Source organism: Emydura macquarii, unplaced genomic scaffold, assembly GCF_026122565.2.
Source record: "Emydura macquarii macquarii isolate MOO-44397 ecotype Brisbane River unplaced genomic scaffold, CSIRO-AGI_Emac_v2 contig_719, whole genome shotgun sequence".
Classification (NCBI taxonomy): domain Eukaryota; kingdom Metazoa; phylum Chordata; order Testudines; family Chelidae; genus Emydura; species Emydura macquarii.
This window is the reverse complement of record NW_027130856.1, coordinates 15,089,782-15,112,040: the sequence shown is the minus strand read 5'-3', so window position 1 is coordinate 15,112,040 and position 22,259 is coordinate 15,089,782. Positions and strand designations below refer to the sequence as shown.

General features: G+C 38.7%; 1 protein-coding gene across 6 annotated transcripts in view; it reads left to right on the top strand.

The window, feature by feature from the left end:
- ACTR3B (actin related protein 3B) overlaps positions 1-22,259 on the top strand; it is a 50,740-nt gene that overhangs the window by 11,867 nt on the left and 16,614 nt on the right. For 3 of the 6 annotated variants that reach the window (XM_067542728.1, XM_067542729.1, XM_067542733.1), the window contains exons 2-9: positions 3,752-3,807; positions 6,151-6,275; positions 11,933-12,043; positions 13,243-13,338; positions 13,494-13,601; positions 18,073-18,216; positions 18,971-19,144; positions 22,059-22,151. In XM_067542728.1, the coding sequence (XP_067398829.1) occupies positions 3,752-3,807; positions 6,151-6,275; positions 11,933-12,043; positions 13,243-13,338; positions 13,494-13,601; positions 18,073-18,216; positions 18,971-19,144; positions 22,059-22,151 (907 nt within the window). Of the gene's footprint in view, positions 1-2,876; positions 2,937-3,751; positions 3,808-4,096; positions 4,198-6,150; positions 6,276-11,932; positions 12,044-13,242; positions 13,339-13,493; positions 13,602-18,072; positions 18,217-18,970; positions 19,145-22,058; positions 22,152-22,259 lie in introns of those variants that run through there. The other 3 variants (XM_067542730.1, XM_067542731.1, XM_067542732.1) reach the window with 3 other exon arrangements.

Sequence of the window (22,259 nt, the reverse complement as noted above, 5' to 3'; positions counted from 1 at the left end):
AGTGCCCTTGATGATGGCAGATTACACACTGGGATACTTACCTGTAGTGCACCTAACCATGCATCAATACATTCAGTCCTGGTGAGTATACACACAGCTGACACAAGGGGTCAGGTCTGCACCTACACAAATGTTGTACTAACTGTGGCAGCTTTATGCCAATGTAACATGCATTGACATACATTTGTAGGGTAGACATGGCCTAAGCTGGATCCTGAAACAAAATGGTAACAAAAATCACTCTTACTCATTGAGTATTATGTCGTGCACTGCTTTAAAAAAAATGAGATTGTAAATAAGATTCTTCCTGTTTATACTTCTCTTTAAATGATATAATTTATTTTAATTTCATTTTTTAGGGAAAATAATAATTAAATCAGAAGGATTTTCTAAATCTACTAAAACCTTTATTTCTAGCAACATATCAAACAGCTTGGAAAACCCCCACTTTTTAACATTAAAATACACAAATGCCTAATAAAACATTACTTTTAAACAGGAAATCTTCACCTATGATTCTTGATTAAACTGAGCAATAAAAAATAATTTCAAAAGTTCAGCAGTAATGGTTAAAATGTAATTGATAACTACTCCCACATCAGTCTAACGTGGCAATTATATTTTGAACATAAACATTTTGAAATTACTAAGGGTATGTCTATACTGATGGCGGCAAAGTTGCCGCCATCAGATTGATCTTTCTGGATTGATTGAGCGGTCAGTGTAAACCCACTCAATTGATCAGGAAGTCAACACAGTAGATCCACCTCCTCAAGTGGCATAGCACTATGTCGACAGGAACACAGTTCCCGTCGGTGCAGTCTAGTGAAAACGGTGTGCAGAAGGGAAGCGCAACAGTCAACGGGAGTTATGCAAGCTACTCTGCGTAGCTTGTGTAACTCCCATCGACTACCGCCGAATTTCCAGATAAGTGTAGAAGTAATCCACACCAAAACACAAATTTATGACAACTTAGATTATTATCATTTACTAGCATGGTAAGACATGGCAGGCAGTTCATAAGAATGGTACGAAAATAAGTTTTACTAACCAGTTGCTCCAGATTGTTCAGACTTGTCCACATCATCATCATCAAAGTCATTGCCTTCTGAGGAGCATTATTCATAATGTTGTTTAATTCTGACAACCAGCTCTTCGTTGCACTCTTTACCTTTGGTGCATGTTCCTTTTTTTACCCAGGGCTACAGGAATTTCTTGAAAATATTTCCAAATATAGTCTTTTTTACAAACTGCGGCCCTGGCTTTTTCTTCCAATTCCCATGTTGAACTGGAGGCTGCATTCTAAAGAATGTTGTCCCTTCTCACAATGTCCTGCTTTAACACCGGTGTTGTTGTTCCTTTCTAGCTGCTCACTCTGCTCCTTCTCCCTTGCTACATAACTCCCTCACCTCTACCCCTAGAAAAACAAAAGAACTAGCTATCCAAGGCTTTGCTAGTGTACCCCCATGCCTTTTCTACTGCAGTGTTTTATTTGCTTAGAGACAGAGAGGAGGCAGTTGAGAAATTAATGGATTTCTGTTTGTTTGTGTGTGTGTCTGTCTGTATACACATGCAAGGAGGCAGAGCAAGGCCATTTACTTGAAGTGCCCAGAATCCTTCAGAAGCAAGGGCTGGTAGTTACTGGGCAGCTGTTTTTCCCATGAGCTGGAGAGTAAGTTTCCATGGTGGGTGGAGTCATAAATATTCATAATTTTGAAAACTGAGCCAGTCAGAGCTCAGCAAGGGAGAAACTATAAAATAGGAGCATGCAACTGCTCAGGTTAGTGGATGATCCTGATGGGACATGTGATGGTGATTACTGGGTCCCAACACTTGTGATGACTTTACCAATCTCTTGCCTGGTAGTACAGTCCGAGTCTCCCACAGAAACAAGCCCTTAATACAGTCTATGACCTTTTGTGACATTTATAAAGCTTGACCTAGATGTTTTTCCCCTGTTGGTTTCTTTGTATAGAAAATTAGCCTGTAACTCAAAGTTTGTGATAGAGGCTCATGGAGTCAGCATATTTATTTTTTATTTAAACGTTTTAGGCTATTATAATAAGTTTAGGCCTTAACATATTTTGTATTACATTCAGATTTCATTTTAAACAGGTTTATTTTAAAAAAAGAAAAAACTAATTGTAATTATATAAAAAAACTGATTTAAATTTTAAAGTCATCAATTTTTATCCTTGATTTACCTTGATTTAAACAATCTATTTTAATTTTGTTTTACATTTGTATTTTTCTTTAAAAAATAATTCAAATGGATTTTCATTGGTTGGCCACCATTAAAATGTGATTTGCAAGTAAATAAAGCCTTTACACAAAATTTGGTGCTACTTTTTTTACCTAGGAGGATACGCTATATGTGTATACATTGTATGTTAAGATATGTAATTGCATATATAACTTATTCAGATTAATAATTTTTATTTTGTTACTATATAAGAAAATGATGAATGTTGCGTTTATTACACTAATTTTCTACTTGTGATATGTGTTAAGCTCTATTTGGGTGAAAATTGGAATTAAATTAAGATGCACAAAAACAACATTTTAATTTTTTATTAGTTAATTAAAACTATCTTAAGTGTGCTGGATAGACAAGAAAAGTTTATGCAAACATGTTTTGCAGTTAAAGATAACTGATTTATTAAGATAAGGAAGAACTATCTATAGTTAGTGAATTTAACTGATTTTTTTCTGGTCACCATGTCCTCCATGATTTTAGAACTAGTAGATATCCTCTCACATTTTGTTTTTTATTCATAGATGGGAAGAGATAAACAAACTTCCCTGCTGCTTCAACTCTTCTTTGGTATCTTAACTTTGAATGAACTAGTTATTGAACTGAACTAGTTGAATACATTGAAGTGAAGAAAATATTCTCTCTGCACCTGCAGAAGAGGCTAAACACACTCTGGTTCCAGGTGGTTAGCCAATGATTTTTTACCAGTGTAGTGGTTTGATTTTCTTTTAAAAACTTCAGTAGCAAACATGTACTACTTAATATTATTTTTTTGTTTTAATTTAAATGATTTAACAGATTACAGTAATCTTATGCCTTAATATAGGTTATCATAATTTCAAATAGGTTGATTTTTAAAACTGAAAATGATTTAATTGAAATAAAAATTCAGTTTAAATAAAAACAAAACAAAACACCTCTTTATTTTTTAATTGATTTTTATCCACCCTATAATGAAGTTTAGTAACTTGCTCAAGGCCACAGAGGAAATCTGTATCGGAACCAGGATTAAACTCTAATTCCTGGCTCTCAGGCTTATGTTCGAACACACCTCTTATTCTCATCTGCCTCCATCAGACGATATAAATTTAACACACAAAGAGTTTAGAGAGTCATACTATTAACGTTGTCAATGACAGTAGGGTTGCACAGATGTTAGAGAACAGAATATGTCCTGCAGAATCTTTTTTACCGGTGATGAGTGAGATGGAGAAAACCCAAGTTTGGTTGGGGAAGGAGAGAACACCTTTTCACTTGTAAACTGAGAATGTTTGATACTTCAATTATTGGATGTAAATATGGAACCTCACTATTTGACATTTAGTCATTTTTCAGAGCAAAACTGGCCTTTACCATGTAGATGATCTGTACACTTGGTTGCTTTTACACTGCAAGAAGTGTGATTGTTGTCTTTACTTTGTATTAGTCAATTTTGATCTTGAAAATGAACTGATTTTTTTATTGATGCATCTAAAGACCTATTCAACACTCTTTTAGGTACACAAAACTTGGCTATGCAGGAAATACAGAACCACAGTTCATTATTCCGTCATGTAAGTAACTTTTGCCCCAGCTTCTGATGTATAAAGTTATTCATGAAAGTGATGACTAATAAATAATTTTGCTTTCCAGTTCTTAACTCACCTTCCCAGGTCTCTTATCCATATGGGAAGGAATATTCACTATATCTGCATCTTTGGCTAAGGCATAGCTAACGGGAATTGCAGCCTTTCTGCAATTGGCTAGGATTGTTCCTCATTAAATCAGCTTCTGGTTGCTATGACTAAAATGAAGATATCTCTAGTCCCATTTCCTTTCTATCTCCATTTGTTTTTCTGCCAGGACTCTGACTTAGACAGAACACAAGCTCTTTCCTCTCTACCTGACAGCGTGATTACAACTTGGGTAATATGTAGGAGGCATCCTGAGGTACTGAAATGCAGGTACTACCTGGCAGCAGTGTGTATCCATCTTTATGCTGCCTGGAACTCTAGACAGAGTAAAAAACAAATATTAAGTAACATTGTCCATGGCTGGAAACCCTATACAGTATACGCCTGTTTATCTGAACTTCCGCTTTATACGAACCATTTCCTTGTCCCACAGCATGAGATACAGGAGATATATGCCCTCTGCAGCATCTCATGCTGGGGGACAAGGAAGGGATTCAGACAATGTGGAGGTTTGAATAATAGAGCAGAGACTCCCTGCCGGTACTGTGAGGAGAGAGAGGAGGACAAACTCCTGGCTGCAGGGGTGGGGCGAGGGGTGGCACCCAGCTGCTGAATGGCTCCTGCAGCAGCAAAGGGAGCCTACTGCAGCCTCATTGTCATGGGAGTCAGTGAGCCGGGTCATGACAGTGGAGCTGCAGAGGGCTGACTGCGCTGCTGCAGGGCTGATGATATCTGATCCCTGCAAGTGCAAGGTGTGGGGAGAGGCTGCAGTCCTGGCGGTGCAGAGCCGAGACCCCGGTCAGTACTGTGAGGAGGACTAAGAGCTCCTGGTTGCAGGGCAGGCCACCCTGTAGCTGAGTGGCTTCTGCCCTCTCAGTTATCTGAGTAAAATCCATATCCCCCATGCTATTCAGATAATCAGGTGTATACTGTATTCACTTTTTGTGATGCATCGTCTCTTAGCGTGTTATTAAATGGTCTCATTATTTGGATCTGTTACCTATTTTTTTATTGACCGATATTCACACCAAAAATATTCGTCTAAATTTAATACCTTTCTAAACTCCATTGATTTTAGTAGTTCTTTATTTCAGTAAGGTCTAGTAGACTTGTATATTATACTTAAAAACTTTAGTATGGACTACATACTACTTTAAATTTCAGGTGATAATTGTGCTTCTGCTGTTTTTGAAAAGGTTTATAGAACTTTGTTTGGTTAACAACATCTAGTTTTCTAATGTCCACAGTATTTTTTTTTTGCCTGTCTTGAATGCTGACTTTTTTGGATAGATGCTATAAGATAAGGAAATATCATATAAACCCAGAGCTCCAAGGAAGTAACTGGGGAAGCTCACTCTACCAGATGTTTTGTGGGGTTTTGAGTGTGTTTCTGAAAGAAGTTTTCAAACTCTCAAGAAGCTCTTCATCCTAATACAGTTAGAAGCACTCTTAAGTGATTGTTCTATATACAGTACTGCCTGTTCTCCACTATAAGTGGTTGAGTGTGTGATTCTGGCTCACTGAAACAAGATTGTAAATAAACAGGCTACAATTTTACAGTAGTTTATTCTGTTTTTATTTGTAGTTTGCCCTAGATTTCTTGCTGCTTAATCTTTCTGCCCACACCAACCTTCTGCTAGTGATTTTAGTGATAGTTGCCTCCTGCTAATAGCAAGCATAAATGTCTCAATAGGCTTCCCCATAGGGCTGCAAATTGATTTTTTTTCTACCAGCCAGAATAATGGCTCAGTAATTTAATGTTTCAGAATATTTTCTTCATTCTCCCACTGCCTCCCTCTTATCCTTTTTTCTTAAGTCTCCAACTTGCCTGATATACTGAGACCCAGAAAAACCTGTTATTTCCTCACTTCAAGAGTGCCTACTGGATTGGAAATCCAAAAATATACAGCTCTATTGAGCGCTGTAATTTATAATAGGGTAAATTTTTAAAGTGGGGTGGGGGATTTGGTCACAACTCTCACTGATGTTAATTGGAGATGAGTGACCAAATTCCCTGCACTGCACTGAAAATGTACCCTTAACATGTTGGTGTGTCATCTTATCACTTCCTACATTCCGATCTTTATTTTTGAGAAAAGAAGCTTTCAGTGCTTTATTTAAAGCAGGAAAGGGAAACACGTAACACCTCACATTGTTCTATGTTCAGATAAAGAGTTTCATTTTTAATATTCTTTTGTGATGGATTTTTATTTATTTATTTAGGTATTGCAATCAGAGAGTCAGCAAAAGTAGGCGACCAAGCCCAGAGGAGAGTAATGAAGGGAGTTGATGATTTAGACTTTTTCATAGGAGATGAAGCCATAGATAAACCTACCTATGCTACAAAGGTAAGAATATATAACAAAGCTTTAAGCATCCTTCAGAAATTTTTTGAAATGACTCTTTATTTTTTTCATTATTGTAGATTATTTCAAAACTTCTTGACAGCCATTTAAATAACCACTTATAGTTATCTGAAATTTGTTATCATTAAGTATACTAGTAATTGCAGTTGCAGAATGAAATGATTGAATTTAGTTGGCTTCAATTTAGCAAGTGCAAATTTTGGTTGGTTAGTCTTTTTTAAAATAGTTGTTCTACCAATACTTTACAGTCAATGACTGATCCATCTTGTGAGGGTCCAGTAATATAATGCAGTTTATTTTCCCCAGTAATGTCAGTAGCTTATAGTCTCAGACTATAAGGTCAGAAGGGACCATTATGATCATCTAGTCTGACCTCCTTCACAATGCAGGCTACAGAACTTCACACACCCATTCCTGTAATAGACCCCTAACCTAAGACTGAGTTATTGAAGTCCTCAAATAATGATTTAAAGACTTCAAGGTACAGAGACTCCACCAGTAAGTGGCCTGTGCTCCATGCTGCAGAGGAAGGCAACTCCCTCCCCCCAAGGCTTATGTCAATCTGCCCTGGGGGAAAATTCCTTCCCAACCACAAATATGATGATCAGTTAAACTCTGAGCAGGTGGCCAAGACTCACCAGCCAGACCCCAAGAAAGAATTTTCTGTAATAACTCAGAACCCACCCCATTTAACATCCCTTCACATGCCATTGGGCATATTTACCGCTAATAATCTAAGATCAGTCAATTGCCAAATTAGCCTGTCCCATTACACCATTCCTTCCATAAATTTATCAAGCTCAGTCTTGAAGTCAGCTAGGTTTCTTGCCCTCCACTGCTCCCCTTGGAAGCTGTTCCAGAACTTCACTCCCCTGATGGTTTGAAACCTTCATCTAATTTCAAGTCTGAACTTCCTGATGGCCAGTTTATATCCATTTGTTCTTGTGTCCACATTGGTGCTGAACTAAAATAGCTCCTCTCCCTTCCTAGTATTTATCCATCTGATGTATTTATAGAGAGCAATTATATCTCCCCTTAGCCTTCTTTTGATTAGGCTAAACAAGCCAAGCTCTTTGAGTTCTTCTCGAAAGGCAGGTTTTCCATTCCTTGGATCATCCTAGTAGTCCTTCTCTGCACCTGTTCCAGTTTGAATTCATCTTTCTTAAACATGGAGACCAGAACTGCACACAGTATTCCAGATGAGGTCTGGCCAATGCCTTGTATAATGGAACTAACACCTCCCTATCTCTACTGGAAATACCTCGCCTGATGCATCCTAAGACCGCATTAGCTTTTTTCACAGACCCATCACATTGGTGGTTCATAGTCATCCTGTGATCAACCAATACGCCGAGGTCCTTCTCTTCCTCTGTCACTTCCAACTAGTTTATAGCAAAAGTTCTTATTAGTCCCTAAGTGCATGACCTTGCACTTTCCACTATTAAATTTCATCCTATTTCTATTACTCCAGTATACAGGGTCAACCAGATCTTGTATGATATCCTGGTCTTTCTCTGTATTAGCAATACCTCCCAACTTTGTATCATCTGCAAACTTTATTAGCACACTCCTACTTTTTGTGCCAAGATCAGTAATAAAAAGTTTAAATAAGATTGGTCCCCAGACCGATCCCTGAGGAACTCCACTCTAGTAACCTCCCTCCAGCCTGACAGTTCACCTTTCAGTATGACTTGGTGTAGTCTCCCCTTTAACCAGTTCCTTATCCTTCCAATTTTCATATTAATCCCCATCTTTTCCAATTTAACTAATAATTCCCCATATGGAACTGTATCAAATGCCTTACTGAAATCTAGGTAAATTAGATCCATTGCATTCCCTTTGTCTAAAAAATCTGTTATCTTCTCAAAAAAGGAGATCAGGTTGGTCTGGCATGATCTACCTTTTGTAAAGCCATGTTGTATTTTATCCCAATTACTGTTAACCTCGATGTCCTTAACTATTTTCTCTTTCAGAATTGTTTCCAAGACCTTGCATACTACTAAGATCAAACTAACAGGCCTGTAATTATCCCCAGATAGTTCCTATTTTTAAGAAAGGGAAAAAAATTATGTTAGCAATTCTCCAGTCATACGGTACAACCCATGAGTTTACAGATTCATTAAAAATCCTTGCTAATGGGCTTGCAATTTCACATGACAGTTTCTTTAATATCCTTGGATGGAGATTATCCGGGCCCTCCAATTTAGTCCCATTAAATGGTTCAAGTTTGGCTTCTACCTTGGATATGGTAATTTCTACCTCCATATCCTCAAACCCATTAGCCCCTCCTCCCACTATCCCTAAGCTCTTCATTAGCCTCATTAAAAACTGAGGCAAAGTATTTGTTTAGATATTGGGCCATGCTTAGATTATCCTTAACCTCCACCCCTCCTCAGTGCTTAGTGGTCCCACTTCTTTTTTTGTTTTCTTCCTGTTTATATGGCTACAGAACCTTTTACTATTGATTTTAATTCCCTTTGCAAGGTCCACCTCTACCTGGCTTTTTGGCACTTCTCACTTTTTCTCTACATGTTCTGACTTCTAAAAGGTGGCTTTCCCTGCTGAACCCTCCCATCTTTCACTCCGTGTAGGCTTTCTGCTTTCTCTTAATCACCTATCTGAGATGCTTGCTCATCCAGCTTGGTCTACATCCTTGCCCATGAATTTTTTCCCTTCCTTGGGATGCAGGCTTCAGATAGTTCCTGCAACTTTGACTTGAAGTAATTCCAAGCCTCTTCCACCTTTAGATCCATGAGGTCTTCAGCCCAGTCCACTTCCCTACCTAATTCCCTTAATTTTTTAAAGTTAGCCCTTTTGAAATCAAGGACCCTAATCACAGATCTATTTTTGTTTATCCTTCCATTTAGTTTGAACTAAATTAGCTCATGGTTGCTCAAACCAAGGTTGTCCCCTACAACCAGTTCTTCTACGAGATCCTCACTACTCACCAATACCAAATCTAAAATGGCATCCCCTCTTGGTTCAGAAACTATTTGATGAAGGAATCTGTCAGCTATCACATCCAGGAAAATCTGGGCTCTATTATTATTACTAGCACTAATCTTCCAGACTATATCTGGGAAATTTAAATCTCCCATAATCACACAGTTCCCAGTATAATAGTATTTACTTAATTAAAAACATTAAGGAGGTCTCTCCATATCCAGATCGGATCCCGGTGGTCTGTAGCACACCCCAAGCACTATCCCGGGGAAGCTCTAGTAGCTTTCTTCCCCAATGTGATTTTTGCCCAGACAGACTCTGTCTTATCCATTGCATCACTTCTAATTTCTGTGCAGTCTACTTCATCATTGATATACAATGCTACTCCACCACCTTTGCCTTTATTTCTGTCTTTCCTAAACAGCACATATCAATACCTGTATTCAGTCATGACTACTATTCAACCATGTTTGTTATCCCTATAATATCTGGTTTCACTTCCGCTACCAGTAGCTCTAGTTCCTCCATTTTGTTACCCAGACTCCTTGCATTGGTGTACGAACATCTTCATTTTTGCTGTTTGGCTTCGCTCACATTCCTTACATGATTTGCCACAGTCATTCTACCGCCAGTATCACATATTAGACTGGTATCTACACCACCCTTCCTCTTCATGTGCATTCGCTTACCCACTGCTGTATCCTTTCCTATTTCATTTTCCTCCTTCTCAATGTTAAAATCAGGCGTGGAGATCACCCAGGCATCTCCCAACCATCTCCCCCAAATTCCTAGTTTAAAACTCTCTTAATCAGTTGTGCCAATGTCCATCCTAGAAGTCTATTGCCCTCCCTGTTCAGGTGAAGTCCATCCCAAGAGAACAGTCGTCTGCCCATGAATGCCTCCCTGTGGCCATACATCCTAAAGTCTTTCTTATAGCACCACTGCCTGAACCATCTGTTGATCATCATAATCTTGTCATGCCTTTGTTGTCCTCCCCTAGGGACACACAGAATTCCACTGAAGATCACTTGAGCTTCCATTTCCGTAAGAGTCTTCCCCAGCCTGGCAAAGTCTCCCTTGATTTGTTCCAGTGAGAATCTAGCCGTATCATTTGGTCCCACATGAAGGACAATCAGTGGATTCTTTCCCACTCCCACTAGGATCCTCTTCAGTCTGAGGTCCACATCTCATATCCTAGCACTGGGCAGACAGCACACCTTTCTGTTCTCTGGATCAACTCTGGTTAGAGACCTGTCTGTTCTTCTCGGGAGGGAGTCCCCAATCACGTAAACTGGCCTTTTCCTGGCAATGTTGTGATTCGGTGGCCTCTCCTCTGTTCTTTCTGGCTGCAAGTCCTCTCGTATTTTATTCTCCCTTTCAATTTTCTGCAACCTATCCTGGATCCCCTGGGACTCTTTTTTGGTGGTATCTCCATTGGTTCATCCACTCTTTGTGTAGGACTAGCTGCTCTTCTCTTCTTCCTTGCCCCTCTCCACCTTGTTACCACTTGCTGTGCTCCGTCTTCATTTTCCAACTCCGCAAAACTGTTCTTGAACTCTGTTTCTCCTTCACTAGCCCGTCTTTTCCTCTGCCTGCTTCTCATAGTCACGTGCTTCCACTGGCCACTTTCCTCACCCACCAGTCTCCCCTCAGAGTTCTTTGATCCTGCTACCATCTGCAGGCTTTTCCCTTCAACCTCCTCATGCCTTTGCTCCATCATCTGCTCAAATCCTCTTCTAAACTCAACCAGAGTGTCCACCTGCATCTCCAAGTCCAGATTCTTCTCTTCCATCAGCTCTATCAGACAGCACTTCATACAAACAAAGCTGATTTCTGGGACCTCCTCCAGCTGTACATCCCGCAGCTCCCACATCCAGTTATCTTCATTGTTTCTTCTACTGCTTGGGTCACTGCCACTGCTGCCTCTGTATCTGGCATAGCTTCCTCACTTATGACCTGTCAGTGAGAGACAACAACACGGACAGACACCCCACCAAAACAAACCCCCAATGAGCACCACAATACCAGAACCCTCCCCAAACTTTCCTGTTTATAGTTCTGTTTGCTGGCTCCTGTGCTGCTGCAGCTGTGTTGCTGCCTGATTGGATGGCTTCCTTTATAGGCCCCCTAATTATGGAAGTCCCATCCCCAATCAGGCTCAGCTGCTCTGAGTTCCGCCCAGTACCATTCCCTGCAAACTGGGGGGGGGGAAGGGTGGGCGGCGAGGAACCACCAAACACAAAAACCCAACCACAATAAAAGGAACAAACTTACAACTCCCACAAAACTCACTCACTACCCCTAAGGACCAGGGCTTGTAGCTGAAGTACACATAGATGCCAAATTTTTTTATTTCCTCTTGTTGAAAATTACGTTGGACCTATATTAATGATAAAATGACTGACTATTTTGGTGCTGATCAGTTTGCTATGAGAAATGTCAGAACATGTCCCCGGCCCCTTTGCACAGGGTCATTCTATAAGCCTGTTTCTCTGTGAGTCAGATTTTCTTTTTCCTGTAAAGGACCCTTTTCTGAGAGGTATTAATAAAGTAAGGTTTACATAGGTTAGGTTAGTGTTTATGGTTCTTATAGAAGATATTAGGATTTTACTTCTCATGTTCATTGTATTGTTACCTGCTGGCTTGTATGCTGACATGATTTAAAATGTTGGCATACCTATGTTCTCTTGCTTCAGTGGCCTATACGACATGGTCTTGTTGAAGACTGGGATCTCATGGAGAGATTCATGGAGCAAGTCATTTTTAAATATCTACATGCTGAACCTGAGGATCATTATTTTTTAATGGTTAGTAATGGAACTTCGTAAGAAAATGCTTCCACAAATGGGAGATTCTATAATTGTGCTGGATAACATTCCAAGCACAAGTAGGTTTTAGTATACTTCTGAAGCAGGCTTCTTGTCTTTTGGCTTTAAGCTTCGGATGGCTTGATTGAATTACAGATGCTGCTTAAAATAATTGGCTGATTTTAGTCCAACAAAATAAAGCATTACAGTGAAATAGGGGGAAATGTCACTTAGCAATATGCTGTATGTTAGCAATCATGTGCACAATTATGTATTACCTTCTGTGAAAGGTTTCTTTTGAAGAAGAAATTAGTTACCTAATGCAAAATGCTTTTTTAAATCAGTGGTTTTGCATAAGAGGATATAAATATAAAGAATACATAATTCATAGCTGGATTTATTAAAAATAAGACTGCTGTTAAGTAGCTAAGGTCTCAAATTAGATCAACCTTGAAACTTGTTCACCACTAAACAACAAGTTGTTTACATGAATTGTTTGGAAAATTTATTACACTAAGTAGTTGTATGCAAGCAGATTTCCTTGTTTACATGGAATCCTGCAAAACAATCTGATTTTAGTTTATTTTAAAATTAATGCAGATTCTTTCATCTATTTTCCGTGGTAGTCCATCCCCTTTCACTTAGAAGCTGGATGTGAAGAATCTTTAGAGGTTAAGTCTGCTCCCTATACATAATGCAGATTATTCCTTATACACCAATCCTGCAAACACACATACACTGTGTTTAACTTTATTATGGTGAGTAGTCCTGTTGAGATCAACGGGACCACTTACAGTAGGAAACTTAGGCAATTACGTGAATGCTTGCAGGATCAATGTCTTACTCTGGATATGTTTCCTCATTCTCGTACCCCTTACATGTACTTGTATGTCAAAGTCACAATACTTATGGCCACAATATGCAATTTCTCTTCACATGTCTGAAACCAAATTTTTCTAATTAATCAGTAATTTTTAATAATTGCTTTTTCAAAGAAACATTAACAACCATGTTGTGGAGGGTTGGGCATGTGTCTACCTGCCAAAGAGTAAATGGATCAGATTTGTTTACCTGGGGCTTATTTGAGACTCTTGAGTGCACTCAAAAATTGAAAAATTGGGTTACTGCTGCACCAGGAGCCAAGTTTGATAAAGGCGTGAACTGCATTAGAGATTTAATAAGGTGACTTTTCCTTACAGACAGAACCTCCACTGAACACTCCAGAAAACAGAGAGTATCTTGCAGAAATCATGTTTGAATCTTTTAACATACCAGGACTTTACATTGCTGTTCAGGTGAACAAAGTGAATCTATACTTCTAAAGTACAGTATAGCTGGAGTATGTATGGTCTTCTGTAAGCATACTCCTAAAATGTTTGAAGCAGTATCTTCTAAGATTATCTGTTAACATGTTCTATCCATATCTAAATATTGACTTTTTCTTATCTAGGCAGTGTTGGCCTTAGCTGCATCTTGGACTTCACGGCAGGTTGGCGAACGTACATTAACAGGAATAGTCATTGACAGTGGTGATGGAGTAACACATGTAATTCCTGTGGTAGGATGCAGTTTAAAATCTTAAACTATTTATAGGAGTGTGAGAGTTTCCTTTGTCTTCAGTTAAAAGACCAGTTTTATTTTTGTCTGGATTTTGTGGAGATTAATGTGGCACTGTGGAGGAGGAGAGGAGATTGGGGGAAAGCAATGTATATATAATGTGATAAGATAAAGGGACACGGTCATCTTAATTTTAGGATCAAAATATAGATAATGCAAATAGAAATTTCTGCAATAGAGGATAGAATCATGGAATCATAGGACTGGAAGGGATCTCATGAGGTCATCTATTTGAGTCTCCTGCACTTATGGCAGGACCAAGCATTATCTAAACCATCATTGACAGGTGTTTGTCTAACTTGCTCTTAAAAATCTCCAGTGATGGAGATTCCACCGTCTCCCTAGACAATTTATTTCAGAGCTTAACTACCTGTCAGGAAGCTTTTCCTATTGTCCAACCTAAACCGCCATTGCTGCAATTTAAACTCATTGCTTCTTGTCCTATCTTCAGAGGTTAAGGAGAACAAATTTACTCCCTCTTCTTTGTAACAACCTTTTTTTATATTCTTAAAAATTGTTATCATGTCCCCCCTCAGTCTTCTCTTTTCTAGATTAAACAAACCCAATTTTTCCCTCATAAGTCATGTTTTCTAGATCTTTAGTCGTTTTTATTGCTATTCTCTGGGCTTTCTCCAGTTTGTCCACATCTTTCCTGAAATGTGGCACCCAGAACTGGACACAATACTCCAGTTGAGGCCTAATCAGTGCAGAGTAGAGTGGAAGAATTACTTCTAGTGCCTTGCTTACAAGGCTCCTGCTAATACATCCTGCTAATAGAATGATGTTTGCTTTTTTTTTTTTTTTTTTTTTTGCAACAGTGTTAGACTGACTCATATTTAGCTTGTAATCCACTATGGCCTCCAGATCCCTTTCCATAGTATTCCTTCCTAGGTAGTCATTTCCCATTTTATATATGTACAACTGATTGTTCCTTCCTAAGTGTAATACTTTGCATTTGTCCTTATTGAATTTCATCCTATTTACTTCAGACCATTTCTCCAGTTTGTTCAGATCATTTTGAATTTTAATCCTATCCTCCAAATCACTTGCAACTCCCCTCCCCAGCTTGATATAATCTATAAGTGCACTCTCTATGCCATTATCAAAATAATTGATGAAGATATTGAACAGAACTGGACCCAGAACTGATCCCTGCGGGACCCCACTTGATATGCCCTTCCAACTTGATTGTGAACCATTGATAACTACTCTCTGGGAACGGTTTTGCAACTAGTTATGCAACCACCTATAGTAGCTCCATCTGGGTTGTATTTCCCTAGTTTGTTTATGAGAAGGTCATGTGAGACAGTACCAAAAGCCTTACTAAAGTCAAGATATACCACATCTACTGCTTCCCCCTCATCTGAAAGGCTTGTTACCCTGTCAAAGCTATCAGCTTGGCTTGATGTGATTTGTTCTTGACAAATCCATGCTGACTGTTACTTATCACCTTATTATTTTCTACATGTTTGCAAATTGATTGCTTAATTAGTTGCTCCATTATCTTTCCGCATACTGAAGTTAACATGACTGAAGTTAACATTCCCTGAGTTGTCTTTATTTCCCTTTTTATAGATTGGCACTATATTTGCCCTTTTCCAGTCCTCTGGAATCTCTCCCATCTTTCATAATTTTTCAAAGATAATTGCTAATGGTTCAGATATCTCCTCAGTCAGCTCCTTGAGTATTCTAGGATGTAGTTCATCTGGCCCTGGCTACTTGAAGACATCTAACTTGTCTAAATAATTTTTAATTTGTTCTTCCCCTATTTTCACCTCTGATCCTATCTCATTTTTACTGGCCATTCACTATGTTAGATATCCAATTGCTACTAACCTTTTTGATTAAAACTGAAATAAAAAAGTCATTTTGCACTTCTGCCATTTCCACATTTTCTGTTTATTGTTCCTTCCCCCCTCATTGAATAACAGGCCTACCCTGTCCTTGGTCTTCCTCTTGCTTCTAATATATTTGGAGAATGTTTTTCTTGTTACTCTTTGTCTTTAGCTAGTTTAATCTCGTTTTGTGCTTTGGCCTTTCTAATTTTGTCCCTACATACTTGTGTTATTTGTTTATATTCATCCTTTGTAATTTGATCTAGTTTCCACTTTTTGTAGGACTCTTCTTTGAGTTTCAGATCATTGAAGATCTGGTTAAGCCAATGTGGTCTCTTGCCATACTTCCTATCTTTCCTGCGCAGTGAGATAGTTTGCGCTTGTGCCCTTAAAAATGTCTATTTGAAAAACTGCCAATTCTCTTGAACTGTTTTTCTTCTTAGACTTGCTTCCCATGGGATATTAACTACCAACTCCCTAAGTTTATTAAAGTCTGGTTTTTTTAAATCCATTTATCTTTATGGTACTGTTTTCCCTCCTACCATTCCTAATCACTTTCATGAAATACAAATATATAATTTCTATGTAAATAGAAATATGTATTTATATGTCAATATAAATCAGATTTAAAAAATGTTCAACTTTAGAGTGGTGATACTGATACGAAATATCAGTGTTTTTCAAATGAGTCTTGACAAATGTGGTTATGTTAGTTGTGGAAAAAATTGAAATCCAAGTTCATTAAACACCATTACAGCTTTTTCTTTGGGATCAATAAGAACTGCCATACTGGGTCAGACCAATGGTCCATCTAGCTCGGTATCCTCTTCTTCTGACAATGGCCAATGCCAGATGCTTCAGAGAGAATGAACAGAGCAGGGCAAATATTGAATGATCCATCCCCTGTCGGCCACTCCCAGCTTCTGGCAGTCAGAGGCTTGGGGCAGAGTTCCTCAAAGTGTGGGGCACACCCGCCTGGCGGGAGGGCATGGAGGGAGTGCCACCCAGCCCCATTCTGCCCCAAGCACTGGGCCTTGCTGCGGCCTCTGCCTCAGCACCCAGCCCAGCCTCAACCCCGTACCCTGTTGTGGCCTCGGCCCATGGCTGCAGCGCCCGGCCTCAGCTCCCCCGATCCTCCCGGCTGTGGCGCCCGATCCTGGCCATGGCACCTTTCTCCTCCTCCCCTTCCTTCCCCCCTCCCTTCTAGCCTTGGCATCTTATATAGTCTCATTGCAAAATAAGAGTTAAACTTTACTGTTTCTTGTATATACAGAATTTTTTTTTTGTTGCTCATACTAATGAAGGCCATGAAAAAGGAGTTACTATGCCTATTGGAATTCCTATTCTTGTATAAATCCTGTCCACACATCCTTTTGTATCCACATTTTTCCCATGTCCAAGTGGCTCAATATTTGTTAAAGCTGCTCAAAACTGGAAAGTTGGTCAGTGTGGTGGATATCCTTACAGGATGGAGAGGTGATTTCATCTTTGCCTGGATGTGTAGCATGTTTCTATATGTTGAGTTCCATATCCAAACAGTGTTTGGTTGGACGTTTGCATAATATTCTCTTTCAAATATGGTGGTATTTCCTCATGGTACTGTCTTATTATTTAGAGTACTCTTTACTTATTGACACAAAGGCAAGCTTATATAAACAGGGAATATGCAACTAGTCAATTTCTAATTGTCTAAACCTCTGAGGATACAAAGATGTAATAATTCTTTATGCACTCTAATTTCTGTTCCAATTACGGCATCGAGTATATTTGTGAAACAGGTAATCTGAATGACATGTAAGTACTGAAATATAATCTAGTGCAGAGGGGCTCCATGAAAATTTTTAATCTTATTGCATGTTGGTAGTTATCTGCACCCTGCAGTATTTGCTATACAGTACTTAAAATGGGAAATGTTGGAAACAATAGTAGCTTGTCATACAAAGTAGTAAATGGCCATTGTTGTGGTTACTATTACTGGCTATGGCCAGTATTACCTCTGATAACCCTTTTCCCCTGTTCCTTTTCTCTTGTTTTTACTCATTGCTTTTTTCAGGATGCATTTAAAGACATCACTTTTCTTTACCGTGCTTATTGGCCACTTTTCCTTCCCTTTAATACCTCTTGTTATTTCTTCAGTATTTTTATAACCTTTTTTCCTTCTCTATCCATTTTTCAATCTCCCCTGCATGAGGACACCTGCTTTCTCTTCTCATGAGTACTTTTTGGCTTTGTAGATCATTCCTGAAAAAGACCTCATGGTTTGAATGTCTCTATCTTCAGCATTCATTTAAGATTATCCTTTTTCTCATCTTTATTTTACATCATTGCTGATGCTTGTATTAGATATCATTAAGCAGCATCAGTTCTGCAAACAGTACTTAAGGGACTTAGAAGGTAGCATCCAGCATTATAAGGGTTTACAAATTTGAGGTCATTTTGAAAGGTGCCAAAGTTTCACTTTTAGTTTAAAAAAAAATTAAACTCTGAAGTTGCTGGGTAAAATTGAACACTATATTCTGCTGTCAACTATTGGTACTTCATATATCAGCTTTTATTAAGCATTTTTTTCCTCCATAGGCAGAAGGTTATGTAATTGGAAGTTGCATCAAACACATCCCTATTGCAGGTAGAGATATTACATATTTTATTCAGCAGCTCCTAAGAGAGAGGGAGATGGGAATTCCCCCTGAACAGTCCCTTGAGACTGCAAAAGCCATAAAGGTAAAAATTTGATGTGAAATTTACCTTGCTTTTAAGAAAGGTGGATTTTTGTTCTTTTGTGTGGTTGTTTTTTTAACACATTGCTAGTGGCCCTTTTTACATATACAAATATAGAAACTGTCTATCTATACTTTCCTTTCTGTTTAAATTCTTCACAAAATGAGGGTGGTGAAGAAGCATAAGAGGAAGCAAAGAGAAATATGAATCACTATCAAACAAGGCTTTTCTTTCAAATTAATGTGTATGTGTTTTAAAAGTGAAACTGGCGTTTGATTCAGGCTTTAGAATTTGCTTCAAATTTGAATTATGCTAATTAAGAAAATTCTCCATAAAACCTCCACCTCTGAGTCTTGCATATTTTGTGTAGTATCATTGGGTTGATCACCTAATTCTGCTCCTGCAGTGCAATTCTTTCAGAGACCCAACAATTTCAGTGACATTACTTGCAAAGTAAGGAGTTTGCCAGTGTGGAGCCCCACTGAAATCAATGGGGTCTTGTGCATCTCCTTGCAGGATTGAGGCCTTACATAATAAATTGGTAATATTTTTCCTGAACAGCCTGTTCCTTAAGAATAAGGTTAGAATTGTAGGAACAGTATTTACCAAATATGAACCTTAAGTTCATAGATTTAGGTCTTGCTTTTGAGTCTCCAATTAAGTAATTTTCACTCTTTTCCTGAAATATTCCTTACAGCATTTAATAATTATGTATGATAAGTTTAGGCAACTTTTAATGCATGGTATTTCTTTACAGGAAAAATATTGTTACATTTGCCCTGACATAGTAAAAGAATTTGTAAAGTATGATGTAGATCCACAAAAATGGATCAAACAGTACACAGGCATCAATGCGATCAACAAAAAAAAGTTCATTATAGATGTTGGTTATGAGAGGTTTCTTGGACCTGAAATTTTCTTTCATCCTGAGGTAAGAATGACAGTGCCTAGCATTACATACTTTTTTTTCTGTAAAAAAAGTATAATATAATTCTTGATGCAAGAGCACCACCTTGTGGAAATTATAAATACCAGTAAGTCTTGTCTGAGAGGGCTGGATGCCTTGCAAGTTAATATATGCACAGAATAATGCTGGTGGAAAACTGCCTAATTTTTTGTTTTTCCTCTGGAACTGTATAATATCTAAACCTTTCAGTTCTTCAGAAACACAAACTAAAACAAGAAAAGATTAACTAAAATCTCAGATCTTGACTGAGGCTTTTTTCTGTTTTTTAAATACTAGTTTTAAGTAGCCAACTTCATTAATTATATACAGCATATTTGGTTGTATAGTCAACTCCTTTGAATATCACTCCTGCTTACAGCAATTTACCAGAAGTAATATTTTAATTCTTGGACACTTACATTTGAAGTACCTTTTAGATAAGGAAACTTCAGTTAACAGATCCTATTATATGACTCACCTTGTAAAACTGAAGACCAAATTGATTCCTGAATCAAATCTCTTGAAATTGGCTATCATTAAACAGGTCTGAGTATATTTAAAATTACCATCGATTGTATAAGCGTATCTCACGTCATGATGTTTCCCACCCAACAAACAAACTCACTCCCTCATCTACCCTCCCACTCACCAGCAAGTAGCTCAGTTGCAAGAGCTGCAGCGAGAAGGCAGGCTCCTGCAGGATACCCTGGGGCAGGGGAAAGAACCCAGTTTATATGACTCAGGTGGATGGCTTGTGGGGTAAGGAGTAGGAAGGAGAAGGAAGCAGAGATGCTTACCTTTCTTCCAAGGAGATAGCCTGTGCTGTGTATCCTATAGGCAGTAGATAGGCTCCTGCAGAAGACCCTGGATCAGGGAAAAGGACATGATCAGTATGTTGAACTTGTGTTAAACAGCTTAATCTGAAGAAATAACTGAACTCAGAAAGGAAAGGGATGGAAACTCTCTGGCTGGAAAGTGTTTTCTGGTGCATGGGCCAGTGAGTTAGCCCACCAGCTTAACGTCATGGACTGTACTGCAGTGACTGTAGACATTGGTAAAGATCTATCCATCCTGAAAGCAGAACACTCTTCCTGCTGGATGTATCTCATTCAGAGCTCCTATAGGGTATACAGAAGTTTTTTTTGACATCCAAACTTTAAAAACAGAAAACCCAGAATCCTTTCAGCATCTGTGCGAATGCTGCTTGTTTGGTGTAAAGTCAATCATGAACAAAATTGGAAAGATACCAAACATACAGCTCTAGAACCAAGCTGCAGCATGAACAGGAAAGAATAAAATAATGCTGGCTATTGGCAGTCATGGAGATCTGGAACTGACAGATATCTAAGGAGGGGGAAAACCACAGGTGCAAAATATGGGGGGAATGTAAGGTAACAGCTATATCCATCCCCATTAAAGAAAAGTTAGTCATCTTGTTTAATTAATATGACTCGAATGTTACTAATGTATGTCACCAAAAACTGTTGTCATTGGAAGGGAAGGTTGGCCCGTATGGGAATCTCTGAGATGTGATCCACAATATGAAAAGGTTTTGACCTACATGTGTCTTCATATGTGTTGGCACTGGTTTCAGACTGCACCTCTAAGCCCATATTCATCCTTAGCATCTGAGTGAATGGCAGTGATCCTTGAAGGTCCTAGGAACTCCGCTCACTTAACTTTTTAACTTTTTTTTTTTTTTAATTATTCTTCAGGCCCCTACATTATTGCAAAGACATGGCAGGCTGGGTATAGTTCTCTCTGTAGTTCTCTCAGATGCTGAAAGGGTTCTAGCACTGATCTTGAGATGACAGGAGGCCAAGTGCACTGCCTGCACTACTCTGGAATTCAGGAGCAAAGGACCACTGTTGAATGTCTGATCCCTGCACCAGACTGAATAGGGCTGGCACTTCAGCTGAATGTGTCAGTGTCTTTTATATTGTCAGCCCTAGGCCTGGCTCCACCTCTCTGTTTCCGGGTGGCTGGGCCTGCAGGGGCTGGTTCTGTCCACCGGGGGCAGAGCGACCCTTCCTCGGGCCCAGGCTCCGAGGAAGGCCACAGCACCTTGCTACAATGCAGTATTAGTATAATCCATGCTAACAATGTGGTTCTCTGTCCACTCTAGTGGCCAGATCATTTATATTGGCTTGAGTCTACTACTGCCTCTAAGCTAGTACACCGTATCCCATTAGCTCAGTAAACTTTGAGATCCAAAGATCCCACATTCAATCCCTGCAGACAACAGAAGAGGAGTATTGTTAAATTAGGGTTAAGATGTCTAGCACTGAAGTCAGAAAATTCCAAATCTCTCTTCTTCCCCAACGTTAATCTATCCATGCTGCATATTTGTTATATCTCCTTCTGTCCTTCTTTCTTAAATGTAAATGCTACTAAAATGTGCAATATGGCTGAGTTTAATATTGTGGAAGAGCTCATAACTAATTTCCTAAAGCATGAGTGCTTGATTTCTGAGTCTTAATTTTTTTATGATATTTCCTAAAAATATATATGCACCCACTTGAGACTTATTGTGTGTGTTTACATATCTGTAGATCCATATGACCCCCCCAATATAGCAACTCATGGCAGTAAAATACATGATTTGGAGTTAAAGCTGCTAAGACAGGGCAAATGTTAAGTTTAGTCTAAAGATTTGGAGAGTGAAATAAAGCCTATATTTCGCTACAACGCTGAAAAAATTTAACACCTTTGAGGCATTATTTCCCTTCTATTTAATAGAGAAGAGTTTATTTTGGTCACTGCATACCATATTCAATAAGTAGAAGCAACATCAGCCCCAGTGAATTTTTTACAGAAAAATGTTGCTGCAACATATTCATGGAAGTTAACTCTAGAATCCTCACAAGTCATTTTTATGTCTGTATTCTACTTCTTTTAGTTTGCTAATCCAGATTTTATGGAATCCATTTCGGATGTGGTTGATGAAGTTATACAGAACTGTCCCATTGATGTTCGTCGTCCATTATATAAGGTATGTTTTTTTTGGGGTAAGACTAACTCACTTCACCTGAAAATTAAAGGCTCATATTCTCACAATGAACTATTTAAGTATGTAAATACCATTCCCATCTGATATGGG